Below are 19930 nucleotides of genomic sequence, written 5' to 3'. Positions count from 1 at the left end.
GAGCGGGCGCCGGGCTCCCCGTGGCACCGAGGGTGGGATCCAGCCCTCCCGGGAGCTTGGGCTCTTGGGTTTGGTGCCGTCGCCAGTTCTCCCCGCTGGAATCCAGCTCCCAAAACAGCTCACGGGGGCTGGGATTCCCCTGGGTAAATGCCACCGGCTCCCACCACCCAAACCCCCCCCCCCAGGTTCGCGCCCCCCACCTCTCCTTTGGGTGCCACCTCCGGGCTCTCGCTCGGCCACCGGCAGCTTTGTGGGGACCCGAAGCTTTTACGGGGGCTCCCCCCGACCCCCCCCCCAGCGCTGGGTATATTCACCGTCCCTCCACGCTCCCACCCTCTGCAGAGACGGGGGGGGACGCCGGCATGGGGATGGGGGGGCTGAAACACCCTCCGCCCCCCCCCTCTTTTTCCCCCCGGGTTTCTCTCCCCTTTTGCCCTCGCCCTCGTGCTCGGCGGGACCCGGGGAGGCAGCTGCCGAACTCGAGACTTCAAACGAGCGTGTAGACGTGACGCACAAAACCACAGAGGGAGGAAAAACAGCCCGTTCTTCCCGCCCGGCCCCCCTCGCCCGCCTTCCCCAGGCCGGGTAGCGGAGGTGGCAGTGCCCCCCCCCCCACCGCCCCCCACTCCGCCCTCACCCCGCCATCCTCCGGCTCTGCCGCCGAGCGCCGGGGCCGAGGAGGCGGCCGGCCGTGCCCATGGCGGCCCCGCTGCCCGCCCTGCGCCTGCTGCTCTTGTTGGGGACGTGGGGTGAGTACGGCGGCTGGGGGGGGCGGTTCGGGGGGGCTGGGGGACACGTCTGCTTTATCAGGGTGCACCGCTGCCAGGGACGCCCGGTGGGACCCGGGATCCTTGAAATGCCATGGTGGAACCTTTGGTTTTTCCCGCTGCCGGGCATCTTTCGGCGGCGGAGGGGGGGGGGGCTCGGCCCTACGTGCGTCTCGTCTCATCCATGGCACCGTGCCGGGGGGGTCCTGTGTGCCCACGGGGGGCTCGGGCCAGGCTTGGGGACCAGTGGCAGAGGCTGGGGACCGGTGACAAGGCTGCCGAGCCCAGACCAAAACGCGGGCAGCGAGGAGAAACGCGGGCGCTCTTTGGCCACAACCAGGCGGGTCCGGTCCCCCCGCCGTCCAAACCCCAGCTCCGGGGGTCCTCGGGGATGCTCGTCACATCCCAGGAATCAACCTAGGGGTGCTGGGGGGGCAGCCAGCCGTCTCCCCATCCCCGTTGCCCGCCATCCCTCGATCCCCATGGCACGGCACGGCAGGGCGGGCACGGCTCCGGCTCACGGCGGCGATGGCGGCACCATCCACGGCCGCTTGGCCCTACCTTCCTACCAGCAGGGATGTTAGCTCGTTAGCGGTAATTAGCCGGCAGCCCTCGTCTGCCTATTTTTCCAGCCATAATTATCCCCCCAGGCCGGCAGGCAGCGCTACGGCCAGGTCGCGCGGATTGATTTATTTTCATTAAAAGGTGTGAAGAGGAGGAGGAGGGAGAGCAAATTCGTCGACAAAAAAAAAGCCAGAAAATGCTCTTCGATTGCCAAGGAAAATGCCGGCACGGCCCAACATCCTCCTCCTCCTCCTCCGGTCCCCGAGGGCACACGGCCAGCTTGGGGACTGGAGCTTTGGGGACAGAAGTGTCCCCATTGCCGAGCTTTGGGGACAGAAGCGCCATCCCCCCCGCCAAGCTGGGTCGGCACCGCACGGACACCGAGCTCCCGGCCACCGCCAGCTCCTTCCCACCGGCTGCGCTTTTGCCCCGGCGAAAGGCCGACCCGAACCTCCAAAACCACCTTTTCCCCCCGGCCCCCACAAAAAATAACCCGGCGACAGGTGACCAAGAAGTGTCCCTAAGGACTGACACCTTGTCCCCCTCTCTCTTGCAGCCATCCCCGTCCCCGGAGGAGCCGCCTTCATCCCCGCAGGTGAGCGTGCGTGGCCGGGGAGTGGGGGGGGGACACGGGCGGACGATGCCTCGGGGATGGCTTCGCCGCTTCGTTAGCGGTTCCTTCGTTTAGCGTGGCGGCTGCCGGAGCTGCAGCCGGGTCTCCCCCTCCCCAAAAAAAAAAATAACGCTCCGTTTCCTTCCTGCCCCACTTTGCCAGAAGCTCCGGCCGCCATCGCGGGGCACGCCGCTGCCCGGCTCTGGGCGCCGAAACCCGGCCAGGGCTTTTTTTCGTTGGGTTTTTTTTTTTTCCCCCCCAACCTCTGGGTGGAAAAAAAAGCCAAAAAAAGGCGCCGCCAAGGGAAGGAAAAACCCCTAACGCCCGTGTTTTTTCCCCCCTAGATCTCAGCCTGCAGCTCCGTGGCGGCGGCTGCCGCTGCGCCGGGATGCTGGAGGTGAAGTGGAAAGGCCGATGGAACCGCGTGTGCCGGGATAACCCGAGCGAAACCTTCAGGGGCGACATCTGCCAGCGGCTGGGCTGCGGCCCCCCCATGGCCGAGCCCCTCCAGCTCGTCTTGACCGGCGGGAAGGAGCCACGCAACTCGACGCTGCGGTGCCAGCGGCCGGTGGCCACCGTGACGGCGTGTCAGTGGGTGCCGGCAAACTGCACGGAGCACGCCGTCCTCGCCTGCGGCGGTGAGCCCGGAACCTCCCCCCCTTCCCCGGACCCCCCCAGCCCTGGGGATCACCTCCCCCGCACAACCTGACCCTTCTTTTCTCCTTTCAGAGCCCCCACCAGCACCCCCCAGAACCACCCCGGAGCCCACCGGTAAGAGCCCCGTCCTGTGCCGAGGCGGCCGGGTCTCGTTAATAGCGTTTGCAGCATCCACGGGTTAATTAACCGTCGGAGGCGGAAAGCTCGGGGACTTTCTTCTCAATAACGGGAAGAAATGACATCCCGGTGTGTAACGAGATGATTATTTCTTCCCCCCCTCCCTCCCCACCATCCCTCGGCAGGACCTGCCAGGCTGCAGCTGGTGGATGGAGATTCCAACTGCTTGGGTTTCCTGGAGCTGCACAGGGAAGGGCTGTGGGGGGCCGTGGCGGCCAACCCGGGGGTGTCCCCGGAGCTGGCCACCCGCCTCTGCCGGGCTCTGGGCTGCGGCACCGCCGTCGACGACCGCGGCCAGGCCGAGCCGGAGCCCAAAAGCCACTTGCCGGTGCGGTGGGAAGCGACGGAACCCTGCGAGAACCGGCCCCTCTTCGACTGCTTCAACAGGACCCGCGCCTGGCGGGGAAGGACGCCCGCCTTCATCATCTGCTCTGGTGAGAACTCGTCCCGCCACGGCTCCCGACTTCCCCGACTGCTTGGCTTGTGCTCTGGGACCACCGGCTGCTTTTCCCGCTGGGAAAACCCCAGGGAGGTGGGATCACTGGGCTGGATGGCCGGCCCGGGGAGGGGCGGGGGGGTTGAAGCCCCGAGAAGGGTGACAGCCCCGTCCCCCTCTGCCCCTTGCACCCCGTCCACCCACTCCTGCTCTTCCTCTCCGGCGTGCCAAGGCAAAACAGGAAATATCCCCCGGGCGCTGGGTCCCCGGCAGCGGCGCCCCCAGCCCCCCGGGGCTCCCATCGTGCCAGCGCTGCCCGTAGGGAAAGGCGGGGAGCGAGAGCAGCGCGCAGCCAGCGCCATGTTGGCGCCCCCGAAAACCAACACAGGGGGGCCGGGTGTGCCGGCAGGGCCCAGCACCCTGCTCGTCCGCACCCCTCGGGTGCTTGCCGCGAGCGTCTCCCCGCCATGAGCATCCCCCTACCACAAGCATTGCCCTGCTGCAAGCTCCTCCCTGCCACGACCATCTTCCTTCCCTGAGCATCTCCCCTGCCCTGAGCATCCCCGTGCCGTGACCATCTCCCCACCGTGAGCATCCCCCTGCCGTGACCATCTCCCCACCGCGAGCATCTCCTTGCCATGACCATATCCCCTGCCCCGAGCATCTCCCCACCACGACCGCCTCCCTGCCCCGACCATCTCCCCATCACAAGCATCTCCCTGCCATGAGCATGTCCCTGCCGTGAGCGTGTCCCTGCCGCAACCATCTCCCCTGCTGCAACCATCTCCCTGCCACGAGCATCTCCTTGCTATTACCATCTCCCCGCCATGACCATCTCCCCGCCATGAGCATCTCCCTGCCATGAGCATCTCCCTGCTGCAACCATCACCCTGCTGTGAGCATGTCCCTGCCGTGAGCATCTCCCTGCCACGAGCATCTCCCCCGCCATGAGCATCTCCTTGCTATTACCACCTCCCCGCCATGAGCATCTCCCTGCCGTGACCATCTCCCCGCTGTGACTATCTCCCTTCCCTAAGCATCGCCCTGCTGTGACCATCTCCCCTGCCACCGAGCATCTCCTCGCCACAACCATCTCCCCGCCATGACCATCTCCCTGCCATGAGCATCTCCTTGCTGCAACCGTCTTCCCGCTATGGGCATCTCCCTGCCACGAACATCTCCCTGCTGTGACCATCTCCCTTCCCTAAGCATCTCCCTGCTGTGACCATCTCCTCTGCTGTGACCATCTCCTCTGCTGTGACCATCTCCCTGCTGTGACCATCTCCCCTGCTGTGACCATCTCCCCTGCTGCAACCATCTTCCCGCCGTGAGCATCTCCCTGCCACGAGCATCTCCTTGCTATTACCATCTCCCTGCTGCAACCATCTTCCCACCGTGAGCATCTCCCTGCCACAAGCATCTCCCTGCCATGAGCATCTCCCTGCTGTGAGCATCTCCTTGCTGCGTCCATCTCCCCTGCTGCAACCATCTCCTTGCTGCAACCATCTTGCCGCTATGGGCATCTCCCTGCCATGAGCATCTCCCTGCCAGGAGCATCTCCCCGGCCATGAGCATCTCCTTGCTGCAACCATCTTCCCGCTATGGGCATCTCCCTGCCACGAACATCTCCCTGCTGTGGCCATCTCCCTTCCTTAAGCATCTCCCTGCTGTGACCATCTCCCTGCTGTGACCATCTCCCCTGCTGCAACCATCTCCCCGCTGTGAGCATCTCCCTGCCATGACCGTCTCCCTGCTGTGAGCATGTCCCTGCTCTGAGCATCTCCCCGCAGCGAGTGTCTCCCTGCCGCGAGCGTCTCCTTGCTGCAAACATCTCCCCACCACGAGCATCTCCCTGCCGTGACCATCTCCCTTCCCTGAGCATCCCCCTGCCGTGACCACCTCCCTGCCACAACCACCTCCCTGCCGTGACCACCTCCCTTCCCTGAGCATCTCCCCGCAGAAGAGCTTGGTGCCGGCGCCGCAGCAGGGAGAGCCGAGCCACGGGGCGAGGAGGGGGCTGGCTGGGAGGGGGTCCTGCCATCTGCCCCAGCTCAGCAGCCCTCCCGCGGGGTTTTGGCGGGGGGGGTGGTCTCGGGGGCTGCCGGGCGGCAGTTGGCGGAGCGGGCTTCCCCGCCGCGTCTCCCACGGGGACGGCTCAAAGCTCCTCAACGCGTGACCCCGCGACGGCTCGGGCGCATCCCCCGGTCCCCGGGGCACAAGGAGAAGCCGAGACGCCGGCAGCACCCCGGGAAGGAGGACCACGCGCCGGTGACGATGGCCGAGCCCCGGCTGCGACGTCTCCCCCCGGATCTGAGCCCTCTCTGCCTTCTCTCCCCCAGGCCCCGAGCCCCGGGCCCTGCGGAGGCTGGCGGCCGGTCCCACACCATGTGAAGGGGACATCGAGGTCTTTCACGAGGGACAATGGCGGGTGCTGTGTGACAACCGGGCGCAGCGAACCCAACGGGGCCGGCAGCTGTGCCAGGAGCTGCGGTGTGGCAACCTCTCCTCCAGCGCCGAGGTCCAGGACCCCCCCGTCATGGGTGTCACCTGCAGGGTCCCCACCCTGCACCTCTGCCCCACCAGGCTGGGGGGTCCCCAGACCTGTTCCCGGACCAGAATCGTGTGTAAGCCGCCGTGCCGGGCTTGACTCCCCCCTGGGGGGGGACGGCGGGGCATGGGGCGGTGGAGCCCGTGGCACCCAGTGCCAGGCGTCCCCTGACGCTGGGATCTGGGATTTCCAAGGGTGAACGCCCGGGGAACGGGGCAGAGGGTGGGAGCCGGGGGCAGGCGATGGGGAAAGCCTGGCCTGCGGGGCTCCCCACAGCCCTCCCGGCAAGGGTGGGGTGGGTGCTCAAGCTGCCGCCATCGGCCACCACCCGGGCAACGAGGGTCTCGCCCGGTGACAGCCGTTCTGTCCCCAGGCCAGGACTCCAAGCCGCGTCCCGTCAGCACGTCGGCAGGCACCGTCGCGAGCATCTGCCTGGCTCTCCTCCTCTTCGGCGTCCTCTTGCTCATCTGCGGCCCTCCTGCCTACAGGAGGCTGATGAAGAGAAGTAGGTGACGAGCTCCGGACCCTCTTCTCTTCCTCCTCCTCCTCCTCCTCCTCTTCTTCCTCATCCCGCTCTGCCATCGCCACTTTGGCAGTTCCATGCATCCATCCCTGCAGCTTCCCCCCCCATCTCCTTGCGCCAGGGAGATGGTGGTGGTGGTGGTGGGGGGGGGGGGGGTCAGGGGTCAGGAGGGTACCGCTCAGCCCCACAGATTGCCCCCCCCACCACCCCCCCGCCCCATTGTCCCCGAGCCCGCCCCACATGGCGCGGGCACGGAGAAGGGGAGCGGGGTGCCTTTTTCAAGCCGCGGGGGGACGGATTAGGACACAAAAGAGGGTCTCAGGGGGGATTATCGGGGGGGTTGGGATGGAGATTATTCGGGATGACATATGGGGCTGGCGGGGGGGGGGAGGCAGGAGGCATGGGGGCAGACCCCCCCCCCCCAGCGAAATCCCCCCACTCACCGCCCCACCTCTGCCTTCCAGTCTCCAAAAAGAAGCAGCGCCAGTGGATCGGCCCCACGGGACTCAACCAGACGGGTGAGGAGCAGCTCGGCCGTGCCCCCCCCCCCCCCCCCCCCCCCCCCATATCCTCCATGGGGCTGGGGGTCCGATCACCTCCCCCCCCCCCCCCAGCCCATCGCCGGCCGCAGCAGGCGGAGGTGCGAACGGGCTCGCCCCCAGCCCCCGGCTCCGGTTTCCTGCCGCCGCGTTGACTCATCGGCGCGATATTAACTCAGCCGGGGAGAACCGAACCCCGCTTTTACTCAGCCCCCCCCCCCCCCCCTTCCCAGTGAGGGGGGGTGTGTGTGTGCGTGTGTGTGTGTGTTTGTGCGCGCGTCGCCTCAAACCTTTCTGTTTCAGCCCCAAATCCTTCCTCCCCCCCTCCCTTCCCCGAAAAAAAAGAAAAAAAAAAAAAAAAAAAAAATTAATCCTGACTTTTTCTCCCCCCCCGCGGCTCCCAGTCTCCTTCCACCGCAACAGCACCGTCGCCCCCAGGCCGCGGGCGGAGGGGCAGCGGGCGCAGGGGGGGGACAACGACTACGTTCAGCCCCCCCAGAAGAGCTCCCACCTCTCGGCTTACCCAGGTAAGGGCAGGGGGACGCCGGGAACGGCTCCTCCGTACTCCCCATCCCGCAGGCACCGGGGGGAATGAACCCCCCCCCCCCCACCGGGAGCAAGAGTTTTGCCGACACGGGGCGAGGGGCTGTGCCGGCCCCCCCCCCGCCCCAACCCCCATAATTTGTCGCATCCGTCTCCCCCCCCCGCAGCCCTGGAAGGTGCGTGCAGAGCGTCCAACCCTCCGGACAACTCCTCCGACAGCGACTACGACCTTCATTCCACCCGCAGAGTGTGACACCCCCCCCCCCCCGCCCCATCTAACCAGAGCTGGGACCCCCCCCCCAGGCCGCCCAGGTCCCCCAGCAGAGCCTTTCCCCCCCCCCCCCCACCCAGCGCGGTGACAAAGCTGAGCAACTGCTGAATTAGCGGCTTTTCTTGCATTTTGGGGGGGGGGGGGGGGGTAAGCGACCTTGTTTCCGTCCTCAGCCACCTTCCCGCCCTGCAGGCAGAGGTGGGACGCAGCCTAAAAAATTTGGAGCAACCCCCCATCCAGCTGAACCCCCCCTCGGCAGCAGCAGCGGCGGCGGCGGCGGGGCTGGGGGGGAGAAGGAGATGATTATTGACGGTCCCTTCCAAGCCAAACCCTGCTGGGATTCCACGCCGTGCTGAGCTGAAGGAAGAGACGGGGGAAAAAAACCTACCCGCATCCCCCCGCAAGCGCCACGGGAGACCCTGGGGGCCAGGACAACCCCCCCGCGGCCCTGCCACGGGAGACCTCGGGGGCCAGGACAAACCCCCGGCCCCGGCAAGTCCCTGCTCGACTCGGAGCCAAATTTGCCCCGGCTTCTCCGTACCGGGCACCGGGATCGCAGGGCTCGGCTTCGGCTGCACCCCGGTACCCCAGCACCTTTCCGAGCAAGTTTCCTCTTGCTTTTGAGCCTCCCTCGTAGGAGGGAAGCCGGTGGGGGGGGATTATTTTTTTTTGTTTTGTTTAAATTATGAGTCTAAAAGGCAGCTGGGTCGCAACAGGCTTCATACCCCCACCCAGAGCGGAGCGGCCACGCTCCCAAAGGGGTTTGCCGGCTTCTCCCTCTCTCAAAACCGGGATAACCACGCTCCTCCTCCCACCCCGGCCGGGCTGAAAGCGATACCGGGGTGCTGAGCTTCGGAGAAAGATGAAGAAAGACGGTGGCGGCGGCGGGGTGGGGGGGGGAAAGCAGCAAAACCAGCCTTTGCGTGGGACGGCGGCGAGATTTGGGCAGAGGCAGAAAGCAAAGCAGGGATGCGAGGAGCACGGGGAAGGCAGAAATACCGAGAACAAGTCTGAGATATTTAACAAGCGATAAGTGTTGGAATAAAATTGCGTTGTTTGTTGTTTTTTTGTTTGTTTTTTTCTAGTAATTACAGTTTGTTCTCTTCCTTCCGACGCCACCGGTGCTGGGCCTTCGACCATCTAATTCCCAACCGGGGAGGGAAACCGTGGGATGGTGCCAGAGGAGGGGAAAGATGGGTTGACGCGGAAGATGCCCCAGGCTAAACGGGCCCCTTAGGGAAGACGAAAACCAGAGAGGAGGAGAGACGAGCGGGAAGAAGATGGTCCTGCGAGAGGGTGAAAGGTTTTATCGACCAAAATCCAGGGGAAGTGGGGTGTAGGGACGCCAGGAGGGCCATAAAAAGATCGATAGAACGCGTCAGCTGCACGCCCCGCCGTTTCCGAAAGCAAGCGCCGCCGTGACCCCCGCGTGCAGTTCATCAAATTTTATTACTGTAATTAACCACAGACAGGGAATCGCTTCCGTCCAAGCCCACAAGCATTTGCCTCGTTCTAGTCCATTAGTAAATCTTTCCTTATAAATAACTTAACGGGGATAACAGGCAGGACTCGAAGGATAAAGTGCTGAGCAAAGCAAATCCCGGTACCGTTAACTTGTCGCTCCCTCCATTATCTAGTGTTTCCTGAGAAGGGGGAGCCCGCAGCACCCTAAAGCCCCCCACCTCCTCCCCCCTGCCCCGTTCCCCTGGGTGCTGCGGGAGAGGCCGGGGATCCAGGAGCCCCAGCATTTTCCCAGAGCTGGGCAGGAGTCGTCGATTCCCGCTCCGGTCACCCGAGAGATTCCTTCCCCCAAAAGCAGCAGCAGCCCGAGACGTCGCGTCACTCTATTTTACTTCAAAAACACACATAATACCCAGGCGTTGAACTCTGGGGAGCTACCGGAGCCCTCCGTGAGGCAACGCACGGGCTGGGAAAGGCTCCTGTGCTGGACAGACGCAGCAGCGAGAGTGGTTTTTTGCTCTCCGGTGAGCTGGAAGCACCCAAAAATAACAGAACTGGGAAGAGCCGCTGCTTTGGTACCTCTCCACCGGTCCTGGCAGCGCCGGGGGGAGCCTGACGGGCTGGGAAGGGCTCCAGAAGAGCTGGTTGGGGGAGTTATCCCTCCCCAACGTAAAATCACGGCTAGATCTCAAAGCCTGGCCCAGCCAAAGGGCGAGCTGGCCGCCATCAGTCCCAAACCACCCGGGGCGGGGGAGACGGGCTGGCTCCGCCTCTCGCTTCCAGGAAAGCCCTTGGGAAAGCAAAGGAGTATTTTTGCGTCAGAAATACCGTCAGGGATTCCCAGCGCGTCTTTTGGAAGACCTGTGCAAAGGCTTAGAATGAGGAGACGACATACCCGTTACGCGCCCAGCAAACGAGAGGCACACGCGGCGCGGTCTCTCCCGCTCACCCACACGCAGACAATGGCGGGGGGCTGGGGGGAGTGTCTCGGGGCGTGGGGGGGGGGCTGCAGTCAGTGCGCAGCGTTCCTCGGTACCTAGAGGACTTGGCTTTCACCCCGGAGCCCGGACGAGCCGATTTGGAAGCCAACAATTCAGCCCACCAGCCATCGTCACCGAGTAGCAGCTCGCGGGGGCAGCGTCAGCCTGCCCGAAGCCGCCCCCCCCCCCCCAAGTCCCCGGAGCCGCTACTGTCCCTTCTCCCGCGTAATGCTTTCGCACCGATGGGGCGAAGAGCAATTCTCTCGAGTCGCTCTCCTTCCTCAGTTCACAAAAAAAAGAGGTGGGAGCATCAGGAGACGCTCCCCCAGGAGTCCCGATTTAGTAGCCAGGCCAAGCGGGGCGCTGAGGGTTCGGTGGCGGGGGGTATCCAAAGGGCGGGGGGTGTCCAGGAGGATAGGGAGGCTGCGGGGGGATCGGGAAATTCGGGAGAGGGGGTTGGGTCGGGTAGGGGCACTGCGGTCTCCCTGTCGCGGGGGGGAAGTAAGGAGGGTACCCGGGTCTGGGGGGCGGAGGAGAAGGGCGAGAGCCGGCAAACGGTGGGGGCTGAGGCGGAGCCCTGGATGGAGACCAGGAATAGCCTGGAGCCGAGACTCCCGAGGTGGGTTTGGGATACCCCGCTGCGGAATCGGCAGCCTGAGCCGGCGGGTGTCCGGGACCTGGAGGATACGGACACGGATACGTGGGCTGGGTGCTGGGCTGAGAGGATGCAACGTGTCCCACGGTGACCGGGGAGCCAGAGAAAGGAGCGGGAGGCAGAGCTCCGTGGGCCGTGGGGCCCACCGGCACGCTCGGGGCTGGGCTGTAGGGCAACGGGAAGGAAGGAGCCCCCGAAGGCTTTGGGGGTTCCACGGGCCCAGGTACGTGAGGAGGCAGCTGCGGCTGAGAGTCCCTGCCGGATTCCTGCGACGCTTCCAACTTCCTCAGGATCTCCTGCAGCTTTTCAACTCTCACCCGGCGCAAGTGGGACAATTTCCTCATGCCGGAAAACTGCTCGAGAAACGTCTCCAGGGGCACTTCGCCTTCCAGGAACTTCTCGGCCATTTTCTGGAAGAGGAGAGAGACATCAGCACCGCGTCCCTCTACTCTTCTCCTCTTCTTAGGATTTACACCTCTCAGAGACACAGAGGGAAGCATCGCACCACACACAAGCAAACAAAGGGCAATCCAAATTTTTGGAGCAACAACGCCGAACTACAGAGAGATAATCCTTGATTTTAGGGATTAGTCTTGGGAGCGTAACTTCAAGTCTTGGAGGACTAACCACTCGAATTGCTAATGGATTTAAACTTTAAGCTCACCTCAGACTCCTCTTCGATTTTCTGGCTTTCCACCTGCAGGAGATCCAGCAAAGTCTGAGGATGCATCGCCGCCGAAAATTTCTCTGGGGAAACAAGAGAGAGCAGCAGAGCAAAACGTTAAATGCAAAAAGGGACAAAAACCATCAGCAAACAGCCGTCCTGCCTTGGAAACTCCTGATGCAAAGAGAAAATGTGAAGAGGAAAGGTGTTTTTTTTTTTGCTAGGATAGCATCCTTGATCTGCCCAGCTAAGTTTGACCAAGAAAATATAGACTTTATACGCAGCAGAGTCCTTTCTGCCACCGCTCTGGAGAGTTTCTCTGCTCGCTATGGCCAAGGCAGGCAGAAGCAAAAGGGAAGGATGTTGCGCTAACTACAGCCCACGTGACTCCATCGGAAAGGGTGCAAGGTTTGCAAACGCTCACCCAGCTTTGCCTTTTGCTCTTTACACCGCTCAGCCAGCTTCTGCAGCTCTTCGTATTTGTTCGAGAGGTCGGTGCGCCCCGTCTCCAGCGGCGCCTGGAACTTCAGGTTCTGCTCGGCCAAGCTCCGGTTGGCGGCCAGGGCCATCTCCCGCTCCAGCTGCAGCTCCTGAACCTGCGGAAAGAGACGCGACAGTCACAGAATTAGGGAATTCTCGAGGTTGGAAGGGCTCTTTCACATCATGGAGTCCAACCATCAACATAATACTGACAAACCCACCACTAACCCACGTCCCTCAGGACCACGTCTGCCTGGCTTTTAAATCCTTCCAGGGATGGTGACTCCACCACTTCCCTGGGCAGCCTGTTCCAAGGCTTGACAACCCTTTCCGTGAAGAAATTTTTCCTAATATCCACCCTAAGCCTCCCCTGGCACAACTTGAGACCGTTTCCTCTTGTCCTGTTGCCTGTTATTGGGAGAAGAGACCGACCCCCCCTGGCTACACCCTCCTTTCAGGGAGTTGTAGAGAGCGAGAAGGTCTCCCCTCGGCCTCCTCTTCTCCAGGCTGAACACCCCCAGCTCCCTCAGCCGCTCCTCGTTAGACTAACGAAGCCCAGCCTGCACCACACCGGCCCCACGTTACCTCCTGCGACTCCAGAGCCAGGCGCTCGATCTCCTCTGCATTATCCTGCAGCTCCCGAAGCTCCTCCACCGTCCGGTTCCTCAGGGTGTCCATCCTCCCAGAGGAGCTGCAGACTCCTAAGACGGGGAAAAGGAAGGCAAATAACAATGAGGTTTTTCTAAAGCCAACTGCAAATAGGTCCTAATCCTATTAGGGATTTAAAACCAGCTTTGCTAAACTGCTTGAAACAGCTCCAGCAGAGAGGTTCCCCTGTGCTATAAAGAATCAGCGAGACCGAGGGCAGAGTGAGAAGGAAAACAGAACATTTCTACTCCTTCCTGCTTTGGCAACCGACTTTTTTTCCCCTTCTCACAGCATATTCGGAAGGAATTACTTGTGCGCGCCAGACGGTTTTGTCAGGGAAACACCTACTCACAGCCACTCGCTAGCAGGGCGATGTCACCCTGGCTCTCAAACTCCAGCTGGCTCTCACTGCACCGTCCCATTCCAGATTCCTGCTCTCCCGAACAAACCTCCTGGATCTGCTCGCATCCGACCGTGCCCACGGTCACTGGTGGGGCCACCGTCGCCACCCGTGCCCTCCCATACCTCCCCATCTCTCCGGTTCCTCGGCTCCTGTCTCATTTGATGAGTTTTACTAAGCGTTTTCCTTACAAGCTACGTGCTGCCGTCGCTTCCCTCACTGCGTTTTCCCTTAGAAAACACGAAGTGATGGCATCATTCACACGTGGTGAACTCGCGATTTTAAAAATTGGTGAAATATTATTAAAATCAGGGAATTAATGGATTTCCTGCACTAAGGAGGAAAGTGAAAGTAAGTCCATGACTTACTCCAAATAATCTGGGCTGTTTGATAATATTTAGCGAATATGAGCCGCTCGTGACACAGGTTCTAAGATGTGGGATGCAATAATGCGGGAACACGTTAAAAAACAGGGGAGAAACGTGGGAGAAACGCCAAGAGGGAAAGCACCATACCAAAGAGCCGATGGGGATTTCAGCGGCGTCCTAATTGCTCGTGGCTCTTCTACCTTTCACCCGGGTGAGGCATCCCAACGCTATCGCTCTGGGAACGTTGCATCAGCCTCTGCACGTAACGACACGGTAAAGCTCAGCGTTACCAAATCTCTTCACCCAGCATCCAGCCAAACCCGTCCCAGTAACAACCACCTAAAAAAGCTGGGAGATTAGCTCCTTTGCTACATATACGCGTACGGAACTCGATCACTCTGAGAACAGAAATAAACTTATGGGTGGGTTGGGTTTTTTTTGTTATTAACGAGGCTCAGAGAGTTTAAGAGGGGAAAAGCAGGGAGAGTGGCAAACGGGGAGCTCAATCTCCGAGCACGGAGGTCAGGGATGGTCTGTGGGAAGCAGCCGAATGGCCCACAGGAGATGGGACACAAAGAGCTGGGCATTTCCCTGGGTCCAGCTGGGTACCAGCATGGGGCTGGGCCTCTCGTCTCACAGATCTCACCGGTTTTTAGCAGCTTTCCGGTAAGAAGCAGCGAGCGAGGTGACACTTTGCCTCTCTGAGGGACAACGCGTGGGTCCCCGCGGCTCGGAAAGGCTGGGGACACCGGCGAGGGGCTGCCCGCAGGACTGCCGTACCCGGGTCACCGCCTCGGTGCTCGGTCCCCGATTAGGGAAACGCCTCCGCAGCCCCGGGGGTGCCCGCCCAAGGCCTCCGCGTTCCGCAGCCCCGGGGGAGCGGAGAGGGAGGCCCGCCCGGGGCCGCTCTCCCACCGGGACACGGCGGAGGCTGCTCCGCCAACACCGGGCCTGTCCTGGGAGGTGGGAGGGAACGACAACCGGGAGGGAGTGGGCGGGACGGGGCTTCTCCCGCGGCGGCGGCGGCTCCCGGTACAAGGCCCGGCCGAACCCCCCCCACCCTTCCCCCCTGAGGTCCCGGCGGGTAACGGCTGCAATCGCCCACCGGAGGGGCCGGGAACGCCGGGGGAAGCGGCAGGCCGAGCCGGACCCACCTCCCCTTTGCGAAACACCGGGAGCGGCCCCGTTATCGTCTCCGCCGCTCCCGCCCGGGACTCACCGCCGCGCCACCGAGGCCCTCCCTCAGCCGCGCACTTCCGGCTTCCGGCGCGGCAGCGGAAGTGGGCGATACCACCGCGATGCCGGGGCGGGGTGTGGGGGGGAAGCGTCTTCCCTCCCCGGCGAGGCGGGGGGAGGAGGCGGGTGGTACATCCCGCCGCCGCCGCCATCTTGTCGCGGTGAAGCGGGCGCTGGGGCCTAGGCCTCAGGGTTGCCGTGCCCGTGGGGATCGGCTGTATTTTATAAATATTGTGCCTTTCAGTAATAAATACTTCGGCTTTGCCTGACGGTGTGGCTCTCCTCCAGCCATGGTCTCATTAAGCCTTTATATCTTACCTGTTTGTGTCACGCAGGGCCTGCCCTGATGCTTTGGTACCATCCCCGATGCTCTGGTACCTTCCCCCTGCTGCCTGCTTTATAGTTGACTCTAATTGAGTTTTTCTTCTATGTTTTCTTGGAAGAATTGGTGTTACTGAAGCGTCCTGACTCTTCTTAGCAAATACCTGAGTAGGGCCTGAGCTTGAGCACTGCAAGTAATAGATTTAACAGCCTCTCTGGTCGGCCCAGGGACGGTAAAGCAGGAGCTGCTGCCGCCGGTGAGCATGGGGTTCCCCCAGTCACCCACCTTGCCCTCAGGGCCATCGAGGTTTGGAGCGGCGAGGGCAGCTCCGCTGATCTCCTATACATCGATTCAAAAGTCTCTGCGTGAGCCCTGAGCAGCAGCTGCTGCGTGGACGCTTTTGTCTTCGCCGGCTGGTTCCGAAAAGCGGAAAGCCATAGAGCCGCAGAGAAAGATCAGGCGAGATTAATCATTATGACAAGAGTTAAAAAGGAAGGCATTACAACAAAGCTTATTGCCGCTTACAGGCAGGCAGCTGGTTGAAATTCAGGCGTAGCGGGTTCGGGTTGGATTCGCGGTGAGATTTGAAGCAGCTTTTGCCTCGTCAGGACCTCGCCGATGCCTCGTGGCTGGGCCCTTCCCACGCAGGGAGTTTCCTCCCGCTGTTCTTGTTTTGCAGAGGTCTAAGAGCAAGAAGAGCCGCTGCAAAAGCCACGTTGTTCTCCGCAGGCTGGCTGGCTGCTACAGGCACTCAAATGTCTGTTGTTTTCGGGTGACTCGGTATTCTCTTGGCCGTCATCCGGCTAAATCCAGCCCTGTGAGAAATGAAAACGAAATTAAAACTTCTGTGATGGGGAAAGGGATGGAGGGGAAGCGAGCATGGTGAGGTACATGGCAGTAAAGGGGTGGCAGAGGTGGAGGTGGGGGATAAGGGTTGATGGAAGTGCAAGAGAAGAGGGGACGGAGAAGCAGGGACGGTGAGATAATGGATATGGAGCACTTAGTTGTAGGTCAAAGCTGTACATACAGACCTCAGCAACGTGCCAAAAATTCATGTTACGGCTTTTTTTTTCAGGTGGCGTAGCTGGAACCAAGAGATAAAAGCAAATCCCCGCTGAATACCCACGTTAGGTTTTCTTCACGTGAAACGGGAAAGTTCCTGAGCAGCAGGAGAGAGGAAGCTCTGACGCCATCACCCTCTACGCGAAGCCAGCCTCCGCTTTTCCACCCGTACTTCCACATCCCCGCCAGACGCGAGCGGTGCTAAGGATTGTGTGAGGATGGGGGAAAGCTCCGCGTTGCCGGATGAGACGGGCTCGAGGTGCTGAGGGGAGAGGAAGGTGAAGGAGACGGCGGGAGGCTGGACAAGGTCACACAGCTGTTAGAGAAGTGCTGCGATCCCGGCGCGTATGTCGGGAAAGGCACCTCGTCCCTGCCAGAGACACGCACCACGTGAGGCCTGTTGGCTGTTGTATAATAAATACGAGTCACATGAATCCTAATAAGTCCCCGTATGGTTTAATCAGGGACCATTTGTTCGTGGCGTGGCTGATAACCGGGTCAAACCCCAATGTTATTGCGAGGAAGGGAACTTGACTTTCCAAAGGGAGATCGATATTTTCACGGCTTGTTTGAGAAGCAGTCTCCACGGATGTGGAAGGGCTGGAGCCCTTGTAATCGTTAAATTTGTATTAATTTCTGTTAAGATGTAAGACTGAGTAGTGGGTAAACTAAGTTGTGTTCAGATTTGTTCTTTGCAATGAAGGAAGAAAGGGAAAATTATCCCGTTGAATGATAAAGTGTTGCCCGGCAATCAAAAATGTGATTAAATGGGTGGGTTTTGGTCAGTTCTGAATGATGTGCCCATTATCTGCTTACTTAATTTGTATAAGAGGTGGTTTCAGCTGGCCATTATGATACTTCACACAGTTCCTTTATCAGCTGAAAGACTCAAAGGCACAAAGGCCGATAGCCAATACCCACCGCGAGTCAAAATAACTGAAAATGGGTAAGCGTTTAAATTACACAGCGTACCAAATTTCGAGCTGTTTCTGCATCAACAGAGCGCTCGTGGCCCGGGACAAAGCTGGCAGAAAGGAGTAAAACGTTTTCGGTAAGGAGCGTTCAGCTACGGCGCGTGCTTCTGGAGCAGCTGAGGTCAGTTGGACGCTTTGCTCGCTTGAGGAAGCGAAGCTGTAATCTAGAAAGTGTTTGGGAGTGAAATGGAAACTTTCCAGAGTCCGCTATCGATGCAGGACCTCGTTAGTGCAGCTGATGTTGATTGCAGCTCCTTGGGCTCCGAAGTGGAGGGTGGCGGTGTAAGGCTAGAGAGCAAATGAACACACAATTAGCAAAAGGTTAAAAAACAAAACAAAACAAAACAAAAAGCTCAGCGATCCCGATCCTTTGTCGGATTTCGCCTTTTGTTTATTATCTGGCCAAGTTCATTTGTGGTTTTGGTTGGGTGTTCCTTCTGAGCCCAGGAGTCAAATGAAATTTGGAGCGTTTCCCAATAAAGGGGAAAAAAAAAAAATCGATAGTGCTGTTCTTTCTTCTTTTAATGTGCTGCTGTTTGTTTTCAACGCGTTGTTACCCGTGTTCCTCGACAGGGGAGGATTCATACCACGGAAGAGCCTTTCTCAGAATCCCACCCCGTCTTTTAATCGGGACTTTAGTGGAAAGCGCCGTTTCTCTCCGCTCCTCTCGGCACCACGGCCCAGCCGTCAGGCCATCTGTCCGCCGCCTCTCGCACGAGCGAACCGTAATCAAACCAGTTCCCTTTCCGCGTTTGCCCTTGTACAACCAGGAAGTTTTGTGGTCCACGCGGTCCGGCCGCTATCGAAGCCACCCAGTCAGAGAATAACATTCACTGATTTAGCAACCACAGACCGAGGTCACCAAAGGTGTTCGTCACCATCCACGATGCGCCACAGCAGGCGGAGAGGTGGCCTGGCCACCCACGGGTCCTACCCCAGCAAAAGTGTCGTGTGTCCCCCCCTGCCACCAGCTCGGCAAGGACCAACCTACATCTCTGGGGGCTTCCTTGATAACTTAATCAAATATTCTTCCATAAATCATAGGAGTTTGACACCTCAGGAGCCTCGAACCAGCCCTCCCTGCCTTTGTGCCTTTCATCTGACAGTTCTGATAAAGCAATTATGTGATGTGTGATAACGCCTTTACAGGAGGCACAGGAAAAACCAGGAACAGGGACTGGAAAACAAGTTTACTTCCTTAATTTGCACATACCGAGATAAGGAATATCTCAATAAGGTGATTTTTTTTTTTTTTTTCCTCTCGGGCTGAGCTTTTCAAGCCTGCACGGGTAAAGTTGGATAAAGCCGTCCCCGAGCTTAGTCAGCAAAGTCCTTTGCCGTACAGAAAGCCTGAAAATTCATATTTGGGGTGAGCCACAGAAGTGGCGTTGCCTAATCTTGGACGGCTCCCCTGGAGACTTTCAGGCACCTGGCCATCGGGATTGATCGCATAATTCGCAACGGTCCTTGCGGCAGTTGCGTTCCTGATGGGAATTTGCCACTCGGGGATCCGTCTTGGAGCCAAGGCAGCTTTTGGAGGCGCCCGTCTCCTCTCGTTGGTGACCTAGATTGCGCGAGGAACCCTGTGAGTTATCTCCAGCGCGTCTCGCTCGTGTGACCTTTGGAGGGACTGTCTCTTCGCGTGCCAATTGCTGCCAATCACTGGGAGCAGCGGAGCGTAAAATACTCCTGTCACCAGTCCTGCGCCGCCGCCGTCCTTCTCTGCGGGGGCGGGGGGGCGGGTCATGGTCACCACCCAACTCTTCTGCCTTTGCAGTCAACCACAACCGCTCCGGCCACCAGCTGGCCTACCCTCACCCACCCGGGGCCACCGGGTACTTTTTTTTAGCGCTTTTTATGAGTGATTTAGTGCTTCTGCATTGCCCAAGTTCCTCGTGAGCTCCTCTGCATGCAGGGAGTCCAATCCAGCCTTACTCAGCCATCAAAATCGTACATTTTTTCTGGACAAAAGCGTAATTCTTGGGGGATTTTATTGAACAGGAATCCTAACCCGGCCACAGCTGCGTGGGGAACAGGCAAACCAGAACTGAAAGCCTCCGGATCCATCCCTCCAGCTGGCCTTCGGCTGCCTTTGGAGAACACAGCGGGGATCTCCGCATCGTTTGGTGCCCTCTGCCGCCAAGCTGAGCTACGACAGAGCGGCCACCCTCTGCCACCCAGCCCAGGCACCCAAACTGGGCACCCAGTGCCCCGCCGTGCGCTGCCTGCCCCCTGCCCTCCCCTCAGCCGCGCTGGGGATGCAGCAGAGTTGTGTTTGGAGCTCTTTGCAGCTTGGTTTTGGAGTTTCCTCAGGATTCCTTGCTCCCTTTGGGGCCAAAGGGTAGATTTTTTCCAGAATCCAGCGTGTCTTGTTCCTTCCGTTTCTCTCCCAAGGTTGGAAACATCCCGGTGGCCTGAGCCTGGCTCCTTTTTGTGCTGCGCCCCCTTCGATGGCACCCCGAGCCTGGCCGTCCCCAGCATCGCTGCCTCCGGAGCCATCCCCATCTTTGACAACACGATGAACCCGCCGGGCTGTTTGTGCGGCTGATTTCCCCCTCCCGTCCCGGGGCATGAGGCTGGAAGGGCGTTACGTGATAGATGGGTGTTGTGGTTGAAGAACTCGCAGTTTTTTGTCGTTTAGACGATTATTCTCTCACCCAGTGACCCCTCCCCACCCAAGAAGGGGAATCGGGGAAAAACAAGGAAACCCAAGGGTTGAAATGTAGAAAGACTGAATAGAATGAGACTAAATAATTAACATTGGTAATACAAAAGAAGCAATAGTGATCCCGATACCAATATAAAATGCACAAGGATTATACTCAGCCCGTTCCATCAGCGGAAGCCGTGCATCCCCGCAGGGACAGCCAATGTGGGCCCCTGCGAGCGCTGCGGCTGCGGGAGGAAGGGAAGGGCTCAGGGCTCCGGCACCGGGGCGAGGAGTGCTCAGGATGGCAGCCAGCACGGGGGAGAGGGAGAAAGAGAGAGAAAGAGAGAGAGAGAGAGAGAACTCCTTAGAAAACTTTCTAATTTATATCGAAT

At 60.2% G+C, this 19930-nt stretch overlaps 2 protein-coding genes across 8 annotated transcripts; one reads left to right on the top strand and one right to left on the bottom strand.

The window, feature by feature from the left end:
- Positions 1-645: 645 nt before the first annotated feature.
- Positions 646-7620, top strand: CD5 (CD5 molecule). Its single transcript, XM_054201553.1, has 10 exons — positions 646-749; positions 1888-1926; positions 2289-2582; positions 2674-2715; positions 2904-3212; positions 5554-5838; positions 6136-6267; positions 6750-6803; positions 7229-7351; positions 7535-7620. Exons 1-10 carry the CDS (start codon positions 698-700, stop codon positions 7618-7620), a joined length of 1416 nt encoding a protein of 471 aa, XP_054057528.1. The 5' UTR covers positions 646-697.
- Positions 7621-9068: 1448 nt separating this feature from the next.
- On the bottom strand, positions 9069-14578 carry VPS37C (VPS37C subunit of ESCRT-I). 7 transcript variants are annotated; one of them, XM_054201564.1, is made up of 6 exons: positions 14514-14578; positions 13442-13633; positions 12464-12579; positions 11823-11994; positions 11399-11481; positions 9069-11144 (listed from the first exon to the last, which is right to left on the bottom strand). In XM_054201564.1, the coding sequence occupies exons 3-6, from the start codon at positions 12554-12556 to the stop codon at positions 10419-10421; spliced, it is 1074 nt and encodes a 357-aa protein (XP_054057539.1). In that variant the 5' UTR covers positions 12557-12579; positions 13442-13633; positions 14514-14578; the 3' UTR covers positions 9069-10418. The 7 variants fall into 7 exon arrangements, with proteins under 7 accessions (XP_054057539.1, XP_054057538.1, XP_054057541.1 ...); XM_054201563.1 differs by having other exon boundaries at positions 13442-13550; positions 14514-14576; XM_054201566.1 differs by having other exon boundaries at positions 13442-13550; positions 14449-14541.
- Between the last annotated feature and the right edge of the window lie 5352 nt (positions 14579-19930).

The sequence above is a fragment of the Rissa tridactyla genome, chromosome 4 (assembly GCF_028500815.1).
Source record: "Rissa tridactyla isolate bRisTri1 chromosome 4, bRisTri1.patW.cur.20221130, whole genome shotgun sequence".
NCBI lineage: Eukaryota > Metazoa > Chordata > Aves > Charadriiformes > Laridae > Rissa > Rissa tridactyla.
This window is presented reverse-complemented; position numbering and strand designations above follow the sequence as displayed.